We start from the raw sequence: 11,739 nt of genomic DNA, 5'->3' as shown, positions 1-11,739 counted from the left end.
CATCAACATAACCCATTGTCTGTGGAGTAACATGGTTTAGCCATATGTTCTAAAATGTTGCAGGGGTGTCATCAACTCCCATTTTAGCACACACACTAGTACATGACCTGTATGTCTTATGTACCAAAGTAGCAAAAGAACTATCATGGTCTCGGTCATTTGAAGTCCTTGAAATATTTGCTAGTTTATTTATGGCTCAAAACTTGGTCCATCCAAAGCACATGTTTGTTTTCTCTATTTAACCCAGCGAGTACGGTACTTGGATCGTTGCTTTCTCTAAATTTGGGAGTTTATCTGTTGTCTAAGAGATTTACGCGGTACTGTAATTTGATTTTTTATTTTTTTTTAAAAAAAATCTGAATTTGGACTGGTTTGCAAGTTTTTTTTCACTTTAAAATCTTAAAATAAATTAAATTCTTTTTTTTGGTGGAATTAAAAAAAAAAGAACTGATAGTAATCCTATTAATAGATGTCCCTAAACTATTATCCCATTCTAGATTAATTCTTGAACTTATAAATATTTTATTTTAGTCCTTAACCTATGACCTCCATTATATAGTATAACTTTTAAATTATCAATATCATTTTATTTTATTATATCAACTTTCAAATTATCAATATTATTTTATTTTGATTATATGTCAATTTATTTTTGTTGGTTTTGAAAATTGAACGTGACTTAAATAATTCTCTGGATAATTAATAATAGATTATTTTAAGACACGGGTTCAATCTGAGATTTTTAAAAATAAAATATTTTTAAACAATTACGGATTTAATTTTAATTATCTTTAAAAATCAACAAAATTAATGTTAACCTAAAGATTAATTCATTATATAAAACGTAAAACACCACAATCCGAGGATGGCGATTTAGAACTATCAATCCCTACATATCTTTCGGGCATTGCAGAAAGATTCAATCCTAAAGATATGTGAACTAAAAGCAGATTTCAATCGGTATTCTCGACATCGATGAATCCCCAAAATTAATCAAAATCATAATTCAAAGCAATGAAAGCACAATATCCATATCCAATTTCAATAAAAAAGAACATCGAAGTTTTCAGGCAGTCGCATTTTCCGTATTGCTGCCGTTCTCGTCTCTGGACTCGGGCACGAACCATTTATTAACTCGAGCTTGAGCTAAGACCACCTGCAAATTAATAATGTTCACATAAGTTGCATATTCAAATGAAAAAAAATGAAAAGATGGGAACATTTTCATTTTCATGGCAGATTACCTGTCTATCCCAGTCAGTTTTGTAGGTGATAACAATGAGGACGACAGTTTGAAGCAATGTTCCTAGCAACATGCCAACCCAGACACCCTGCACAAACAAATAAACAATAAATGAATTTTACAGCAGAAGAGGAAGAACTATGTACCTATTCATTTTCAATATATAAACAAAGATTAATAAATCCAACCTTGACATGCATATCCAAAACGTATCCAAGCACAACACCAATAGGAATGCCAACTAGATAATACGAGCCAATGTTAACCCATGCCACAATGCTCTGCCAGCCAGCTCCAACCGCAACCCCTTTTCATATATATATATATATATATATATATATATTCAGTTAGATGTAGTCTATACGGCCTTTACTCGAATATCGCACGTAGATACAAAGATATAACCTCTAAGAAGATGGTGGGAATTTTACCTGAGAGGACAGGTTGAACACTATTTAGAAGAATGGAACAAGCCAACAATGGAGATAAATCAGCAACCGCGCTGGCCACTTCTTCGCTGGTGGTGAAAATGTATGCTAAACGTCCTCGAAGGCATAAGAATACCACGAACAGAACGCAGCCAATGGCAAGGGATGTAAGAGTTGTCAGTATAATCGAAAACTTGGCACCTTTAGCACTTCCTCTTCCAAGCTCATTCGACACCCTAACACTGCAAATTTTACAATAAAAGAAACAATGTTTAACATACTCAGTTCAGAACTCAGACACATACTTACTTGTCAGACGCTCGAAACCAAGACCGAAGAAACATAGCTCATAGCCTATCATATACTCATATCCAACATTCAACTACCGAATCCGACATACAAAATACGCAATATAGAATTTCTCGAGGTTTATACCTTGCAGCAGCCAAGAAACCAAGTGATATCATCATTTCCCATCCATTAATGTTGAGGCTGCAAAGGAGAAAGTATTTATAAATATTAATAGGATGAAAAACAAACATAATTTTTGAAGCCAATCGGAAAACCAGAAAGACTTACCAAATGGCAAGAGCATCAATGGCGACCTGAGCATTTTTCAAGTTTCCAGTTAGAAGAACCAAGATTGTGTTGTACCAGAATTCGAGACTGGCCATGAAGATAAAATTCTCAAATTAATATCTTACTACTCAAAGTTTACTCTACATTTATCAAACACATACACATATCCAATAAATAGACTGAAAAACCTTACCAAAGCATAACACCAGATGACAAAGACAGCTTCACAACAGGGCCAAGATCCTTAAAAGCCAACATTGAGAAACCCTTCCAAGTCTCTTTGCACCCACCACAAGTAACAAATAAAATCTGCCCTATATTCGGCATCCAATAGGCCAGGACGGTGGAAAACATAGCCCCAGCGAGCCCATACTTGAATTTCACAATCAAAAGCCATGAAAGAAATATATGGATCCCAATGGAGAAGGCTGCCAAGTATGCAATGATCATGTTCTTGCTCTGTGCTTGCAAGAACATTTGGCAAGTGAAGGAGATGATGAAAGAAAAGACGATGATGATGAACCAATGGCTAATGTAACCGGCCACGTGGGAGATCTTTTCATCTTGGCCTAAAGCTATTAAAATTGGAGTGGTGAAGATGTACAAAGGGAGAAGACAACATGCAGTCAAGAACAAAACTAGCCATGATCTTTGTAGGTATATCCCCAACATATGGTATTGTTTTGCTCCAAATGCTTGACCACATAGCGTTTCCAACGCACTTGCCATGCCCAACTGCACATGCGAAACATTCAGAAAACATCAATAATATACCGTGTTCAGACACATTCATATTTGACAACCTAGTCAAGGTAACATAGCTTGAGGGGGAATAAAGGAATTCACAGCAGATCTGATAAATCAAATGTTTCTCCAAAAGCCAGAGATATTCAATCCCATGGCTAAATTAAACTATTAGAGTTTTTCTACTGTTGATACTTTAGATGTTAAATGGAAATCAAATCGATTTGTAACATATGCTTTGAACTTGATCAGTCATGGAACCAAAAACAGATCATCTCGGATTGATTTAAAGATTAAGTCATATCTAGTCTAGGCCCTCAAAAACCAAGTCAAAATTGTCCTTTCACTTAGATGACTTCAACTCATAAAAGTTTCTACTGGGAACACAGATAGGAAGAGCGCTTAAAAAGGGGCTACTACTTTGGGCAAATGATGATACTTCCTCTGAAACAAGCCAAAATAAGAGATTCTGGTAGCAGAAGTAAAAAAAATATGTAGAAAAGAAAATCTCAAACTTTTTTTTCACAAACAGAAGCAAAAAAGCTGATCTAAAAATAAAGTTGATGCTTGATACATGATACATGATCAAGACCACCGTTAAATCTCATTCCATCAGTGAAAGAAACCCAATTCTTTATTTAACTAAGAAAGGTAAAAAAAAAAAAGCAACATCTTCAAGCAACTAAGCCCCGAAGATCAAGAAAAGGGTAAAGAACAAAAGAAAAATGTGATCAAATAAGAACATACCAAAACACCATTGCCGAACCTCATAAGGACAGTGAAACAAAGGGAATAAGCAGCAAGCTCGGTAGGACCAATATGACCAATGAAAGCTTGACTGATGACAGTGACACCAAAGGTCGAAAACCTGGTGAAGGTTGCAGGAGCGGCCACAACCCACAATTTCTTCGACTCCGTCCATATCAATTCTCTAAGCGTTGGTTCTTCGACTTCGGTTTTCTTGGCTCCATTAAGCAGCTTCTGGCTGATATCACCTTCCATTGTTGATCAACCAGTTCAAAATTCCCCAATGGCTAATGTTCTCTTCTCCTTTTTCTCGAGCTGCTTTGTATGCTCTTACTGGTGAACAACGAAGATATCCAACAGTTAAATGGTGACCGCGTAATTTGATCTAATAACATTATTGGCCCTCAAATGTTTTAAAATATTACTTTAGTCCTTCAGTATTTTTCAATCTCAAACTTCTATTTTTTTTCTTTTTATTTTATCTTTTACAGATCTTCATATATTTCTGATTTTATGGTTTTTATAAGTTTTACAAATTTTTAATACTTTAAATATACATCTTATACTTTTTAGTAATTTGTTATTTTTAAAAATGTTTACTAATTTTAAATGTTTTAAAAAAATTATTTATAAAAATAAATCAGGTCAATATTAAAAATAGTTTTAATTTTATTTTTAATTAATATAATTTAATAAATAAAATTCTAAAAGTTAAAAATTATTTTTTAAAAAAATAAAAAATATCATTGGAACACTATTATTCTATTGGAGGAAAACTGCGTCACGTCCCACATGGACAAGGACCATTGTTTTTTGGTTCTAAATCTTTTCTTGATTTTCTAAATTTACTCCATCACGTTGTACATGTATAATTAATATTTTAATGTGTCAAATTAAACGATTTTATTAATTAAAGATTTAATTATTGTTTTTATAGATTTTAAGTTTAAGTATAATGTTATCCAATGATGAAAAATCTTTTGAATACATAATATCTTGTAATCGTCTCATATTAAAATATATTTAATATATAAATAAATTTATATTTTTATCAATTAAGTTGCCTACATCATTTTTATTTACGTATATTTAATATTTAAATATTTTTATATAATATAAATTTTAAATCTAAATTCAATAAGAAAATATTACAAATATATTTTGAATATTTAAACAGCATGAACCTCGAATTTCAAGTATTTTAAAAACAAAATGGGATGAATGAATTAAAATATTATTTATAAAATATTTATGTGTAAACAAGTGGAATTTTACAAATCGAAAATGGCGACGGGTTAATTAAATATTAAAATATTTATATTACCTACTATTTGTTTTCCTGTCCTTCAAATACCTACCACTTTGTCTTTACTTAATGAATTCAACATGCCAATGTAGGTCTGCTTAGTACATATATTCGTGTTCAAATTATAGATCACACCTGGCAGACATATATTCGTATTCAAATTATATATCACACCTAGGAATTAAACGAATTGAACTCGAACAAATAAAATTTTATTAGTTTTTTTAAATATATTTATATTTTATTCGTATTTATTAAATTTTTAATATTATATTCGTATTTATTTATTTAGCTTTTTAATGTATTTATATTTTATTCGTGTTCATTTAAATTTTTAATATTATATTAATATTTATTTATTTATTTCTAAAAGTGTTATGTTCATTCCTTTAGTGTTCGCGAACATATTAATTTAAATTTCTTTTAAGATTGTAAATATGTTCATTTAATATTTGTCAAAACACTCTTTTTATCTTTTTACGTGGGAGTTAAAGAAAATTTGTAAAATTACAATACTAATCTTTAAATTTCTTAAGTTTTACATTTTAAACTTCAAAGTTCACCTTATATTCAATTTAGTTCATACCTTCGTAAATAATTAAAATGTAAAAAATTAGAAGGAAAAAAAAGAGAATAGAATAAAAGAGCTTATAAAAGAATTGATAAATGAGTCAACAAACAAGTTTGTTCTTGAACATAAACGAACCGAACATACTCATGTCTATGTCTATTCGTTTATTAAATTAACATAAATATTTTATTCATACTTATTTATTTAACTTAATAAAAAAATATTATACGAACAATTCATAAACAATTTGTCCAAACACTCTGTTTATTTACTTCCAATATTGATGATTTCCCTGAAAAGGGGATGTGTAAAATCTCAAAAAATATAAAATTCATTTAATTAATCATTATATAAAAAAAGGATCAATTTAAGCTCGAACCAACAAGATGATAATATTTTAATTGTTATTTAAAGGCACCGCATTTATTCGCAAATTTTATATACAGTACAGAAATAATTTTTGCCACCCACCCTCGTGGGTGGAATTTACTCTTTTAATCTACTTTATTTAAGGGAATTAATTGGTATTTTAATTGAAAAGACATCAAAAGCCCTTAATTTTATATTATGTATATTTGTTATTAAAATTCTGTGTATTTTATCATCTAATTTAATAATATCAAACTTTTAGTCTAGGTTTTATCTAAAATTAAGATGTAGAAATATTTCAGTATTTGTATTAATGGTCACTTTATATTTTGTGTGTATTTTATTTTTTAATATTTTAATTTTGATCAAAAATAATTATTGTTAAATAAAAATCGTTGACGAATCAACAATTAAACTCATATTACTTAAGCGATATTTTTATATTTATTTAATTATGGACATGACATAAATTATATTATTATTTTAATAACGTAATATATGTCATATCATCAATTTTGATGATGCGATACGTGTCACATTATCATTTTTAATGATAATTTAATTTTTAAATTTTTCAATGGTGTTGTTATTGATTTATTTTTTTAATATTTTAATATTTAATATTGTGTATATTCAAATATTTTTAAAATTTATATTCTAAATAATTTTTTCTTTTTAAAAGTAAATAAACTTTAGAATATTCCAAAAATCAATTCGACCATCAAACTAAAAAAATTAATTTAGCTCATATATTAATTCATCATGTAAACACAGTAAATCACTATATCAACACCGTAATAGTCAACATTTGATTCTATTAATAAAAAACTAAATTAACATTTTTAATATAATTTTTTTAAATATTAAGTGATCTAAGTGGTTAAATGAAGTATTATTCTCTTCAAATGTTTTAAATTCAAGCAATTATATCTATATGTTCACATTATTATTAGTTTTTTAAAAAAATGGAAAGTGACCTACGAGAGAAACCGATAAAATTAAGCAATAGAATCTCTATGTTCAAATAATTTTTACTTAGTGAAGAAGAATGAAAAAAAATTGTTCTTAATAAATGTTGAACTCACAATTTAGAGGAGAATAAAAATATCAATCGAAAACTTTTAACCACTTGTTTTGAAAAATGTTAACAACAATGAAATCCCTTTTAAATTTGCTTACAGGCATATGAATCAAATAATTTTAATAGTTAATGAATTTATTATTATAATTTAATGTATTAAATTTGAAGACCACGTATATAAATATATATTTCTTTATTATTAAAAATTTAAATAGATACCATATTATATTGATCTCGGATCTAAAAAATATAGTAAAAAAATTGCAGGCAAGCAGTTACAGCGAAATGGTTAATCAGGACCATAAATAAATGTTATTATCGGAACCCTACTGTCCTTTAATACCAGCCGCTCGCAATTTGACTGACACTGACACTTCCGCACCACGCCACTACCATCATCATTATTTCACCTAATCTTCTTTCTATTATCATCAAAATTACAATTGATTAAAAGAAGGTAAATTATGTCTATGATAACCTAATTATTACCCATTTATACTTTGACCATCAATAATTTAATTTTATCAATCAAACTATTTAACTATTTAATTATTCCAATCAAGTCACCTTTCTTTAAAATTTAACAAGGAACTGACATGGCAGTTAATAAGAATTTGAATTGAATTAAATAGTTACATGGTTTGATTGATAAAATTTAAATATCGATGGTCAAAGTGAGAAAGAGGAATAGTTAGGTGATCATAAGTATAGTTTACCCTTACAACTATTTATGTTATGTCTCATTCTCCATTGTTTTAATTGCTTTTAAGATTCTAGTATTTTGTTTTTGTATTTGATTTGTAAAAATATTTTTTAGTTAGATTTTATTTTCCATCTAAACTTATATGGGTTTAATAGTGAGTTCATGCTTCAATAAGGATAAATAGGTGTTTATTTTAAAATTTAATTTTTCTTTTGATATTTATTTATTTAATAATTATGTTCATTTTAATATATATATATATATACTTAAAAATATTGCTTAATACAAAAATAAATACTTAAACTTTACCTCGAAAAATGTTTTAATGCAGATTTTTTTTGTTAAAAATAAGTTCCTAACGTTTTCATCGGAGAGTTTTAGATGTCTGGATCATGACGACCGTTAAGTGATATGTGTCACGTTATGATAATTTTCAAAAATTAAAATATTCTTTATTTAAAAAAACAAGCCACATGCCCACATTATATTTTTTATTTACAAAAAACAAGCCACATGCCCATGTAACCCCGTCTCCCACTCTCTTTTCCTTCCCCCTTCTCCTTTTCATGGTCGTCGGCCGGCCATTTGTGATCGTCGTCGCCATCTTCATCGGCACTAGCGTCGACCCTCGATCAAACCCCCGTTGGCCTTTCGTCGTAAAATGTCACCATTTTCATAGAGAATGGTTCAAAGGTTCGTCGGATCTAACTCGCCGTCATTATTTTTCGTGGATTTTGACTGATCTCGACGTCCATAAAGCCACTGTCATTATTTTTCATCGATTTCGACTAATCTCAACGTCCATAAGCTACACCGTCACCATCATTCAAATCATTGTGTAATTCCAATCAAAACCTAAGTGTTCAGGAATGATGGTGGCCGGAAATGACCGGCGACCGTCGGTAATGGAGGTTAAAATGATATATTTTAGATTTTTAGAGTTTTTTATAATTTTATTAAATGTTTGGGTTTTTTATAAATAAATTAAACTTTTTAAAATAATATTTTTTTGAACTTAAAAGCGTAACTAAGAAAACGTTAAACATATATTTTTAACAAAAAAAAAATTTAGACACAAAAACATATTTCGAAGTATTATTTAAACACTTATATTGTATTAAACCTATTTTTTTTTTGAATTTATCATTATATAGATAAGTTTCCAACTCATAAAACTAAAATATTTTGTATACAAGGTGAGATTGGGTCAAATCCTATACAAATTTTATTGCCAATGATCTGATGGAAATGAGATCGTTGCACTTGGTTCCCCATTTTACTTCAATTAACTTATATTTGTACTTTTGCCATTTTCACGTGTAAAGCTGTCCAATTTGGATTTTTCATGTTCACTTTAATTCGGTAATCATTTTAGCAGTAAATAAATGTCACTGTCAACTCAATTGAAAATGAGTAAAATATTTTTAAAGACGATACTTATTATCATAAGATCAGTTTTGATAATTTTTTCTTGGAAAATAATAATTAATGTCATATTTATTTTTCTTTTAAAAAAAAATTAGATTCGCGTTAAATTAGGTCGGATCATATTCAATCTAGAGTGAAAAAATTGACCTAACATAATGTTATAATTATCTTTTATATATTTATAGATAATTATAATAAAATATTTTTTAATCATGTCTTTATTTTATTAATAATATATATATATATATATATATATTTAGGTCATATACAAATTTTAACTTAAAAAATGAATCTAACTTTAAATCAGACGGAATTCTTTCAAACCAAATCGAATGAGGTGTAATGAAAGACTTCAATCTTTAAGTTAAATTCTAATGAACTAAAAATGTGATCTGATTCATTATCATCCTTATCCACCACATAATACGAAACCTATTAGTTGTTGTTCTCTTTTGAAATTGCGTAGACAAACAACACAAAAAATTATAGTAAAATATTTAGAAAATTGATAAATATACGACAAAAATACTAAAACGTGTAGAAAAATAAATACAAAAAAATGAACATGATATATAAGTAGTGAAAACACGAGTATCTAAATAAATTAAATTATAAAAAATATAAGTATAAATACAATATTATATATATATATATATAAAGTAGCTTATCACGTGACAAGCAAGGAAAAAATAATTACAACTAAACGTATTGATTGTATTGCGTGGTTGCCAAAAAAAATCAGGAGAAAAGGTGAGAATTCTTTACAGAATATATGATTAGTGGCAGCGCCACCTTGTGTTTTTATTTAATTATATAAGATTAAACATGTGATTAAAGATAAAAAAAATTGATAATTTAAAGTAATGTTGTGATTTTAAAAAAATAAGAAAAATTGGAGATTATTTAAGAATTTGAGATAATTTTTATAATAATTCTGAAGTTGCATTATGAGCTTAATGATTTTGGTAAAGTTCTCATACGTTGTATTAAAAAAAAGGATGAAAAGCATTAACAGCTATTAAAAATATTATCGGAGTTGATGATAATTATCAATAATTTAAATTTAACTATAATTTTTTTATATTATAAAAATCGAAATAGAATAAAATAATTTAATTTAATTTTTTAAGGATTATATTCAAAATTTCTTAAACGACACTCTATTTCAATAATGTGAGTTTGGCTGGATGGAACATCTGGTTTCTAAAGTCCAAGGATACTTCATATAGATTTTTTATGATTTTATAATTTTTTTTATTATGTCATATATTACTATTTTATTAATAGTTTGTTAATTAATAATTAAAAATTTTCAATTAATAACAATCTTTAACGGATATGTTTAATTATTTTTTTACCAACAAAAGAGTTCAATTGAATGCAAAATTTTCATAATGGCTCAATTAATTTTTTTGCTGATGATAATTTTTACCAGCAAACTATTATTTTTGAAATATAAAATAAAATTAAGTTTAGAAAAATTTAAGTTATGTCGCAACCGTCTTTCGGATGGGCCCGGAATTGGGCTTCGACTTAAACAAAACATGTTAGAGTCGCCACCGATCATTTAAAAAATATTTAGGTTGATCGGACACCATCCTACCTGATATGTTTTTACAAAAAATATGTCGGATTCGAGAGTCGGTTATAGTCAATGAAGGATTAACACCTTTAACTACCCTTTTGGTACCATTTTAATTTATCGATTGTCTTAATTACGAAAATTAAAATTTAAAGACTTGATTCGAATTACTCGTTTAAAAGAAAATCCTTCATTGCTTTGAAGACGTGAATCGAATTAAAAAAATCAATGTTTACATTTACATAAAATAAAATAAATTGTTAGTTAAAACAACACACATTACAAATTCAAATACAACAAACTCATTCAGTGATTTAAGGGACCAAAAATGATATCGATTGTAACTTGAAAGACCAAACAACAAAATCAACAATAATTAAACCGATTGCCAAACAATACTAAAATAAAAGATTTACATATATCATGACTAAAATCAAATATTAGCAAAAATACATAATACATGAAATCAATAACAAAAATATAAATGAGAAAAAAAACAAAAAAAAATCGTTGCTTTGTAGAATAGTCATAAAGGAATATATATATATATATATATATATATATGTGGGAACCACTTAGTAGAACCTATGGAATTGGATTCCATTTTTGTTGAAGTTCTTGAACAAAGCAATGCATAAAATTATTTCCACAGCAAAAAATTTGACTTAAGAGAATTGAGATCACATTCCTAACAATAAAAATATTGCGCATTACTGCTATTTTACCGACATGTATACTACATCTTTCATTATCGAATATAATATAGTAATCTTTCATTAGATGACTAAAATAAAATATAAAAAATATTAGGGTCAAATTCAAATATTAACAAAAAAAGTACATGACATGTAAAACAACATGACTAAAATATAATTATTTAAAAATAAATGCTCAAAACGAAATAAACATAACTTCATTTAATGGCTGAAAAATAAAGTTACAAAGCACGGGGAGTAAA

General features: G+C 27.7%; 1 protein-coding gene across 1 annotated transcript; it reads right to left on the bottom strand.

Moving 5' to 3' along the window:
* Positions 1-978: 978 nt before the first annotated feature.
* Positions 979-4,007, bottom strand: LOC120113884 (protein DETOXIFICATION 21-like). Its single transcript, XM_039134939.1, has 8 exons — positions 3,742-4,007; positions 2,444-2,985; positions 2,251-2,337; positions 2,107-2,163; positions 1,675-1,913; positions 1,432-1,550; positions 1,245-1,331; positions 979-1,156 (listed from the first exon to the last, which is right to left on the bottom strand). Exons 1-8 carry the CDS (start codon positions 3,994-3,996, stop codon positions 1,067-1,069), a joined length of 1,476 nt encoding a protein of 491 aa, XP_038990870.1. The 5' UTR covers positions 3,997-4,007; the 3' UTR covers positions 979-1,066.
* Between the last annotated feature and the right edge of the window lie 7,732 nt (positions 4,008-11,739).

Source organism: Hibiscus syriacus, unplaced genomic scaffold (assembly GCF_006381635.1).
Source record: "Hibiscus syriacus cultivar Baekdansim isolate YM2019G1 unplaced genomic scaffold, ASM638163v2 tig00110213_pilon, whole genome shotgun sequence".
Taxonomy (NCBI): Eukaryota; Viridiplantae; Streptophyta; class Magnoliopsida; order Malvales; family Malvaceae; genus Hibiscus; species Hibiscus syriacus.
The sequence above is the reverse complement of the archived record's forward strand: the minus strand, read 5'-3'. Positions and strand labels throughout refer to the sequence as shown.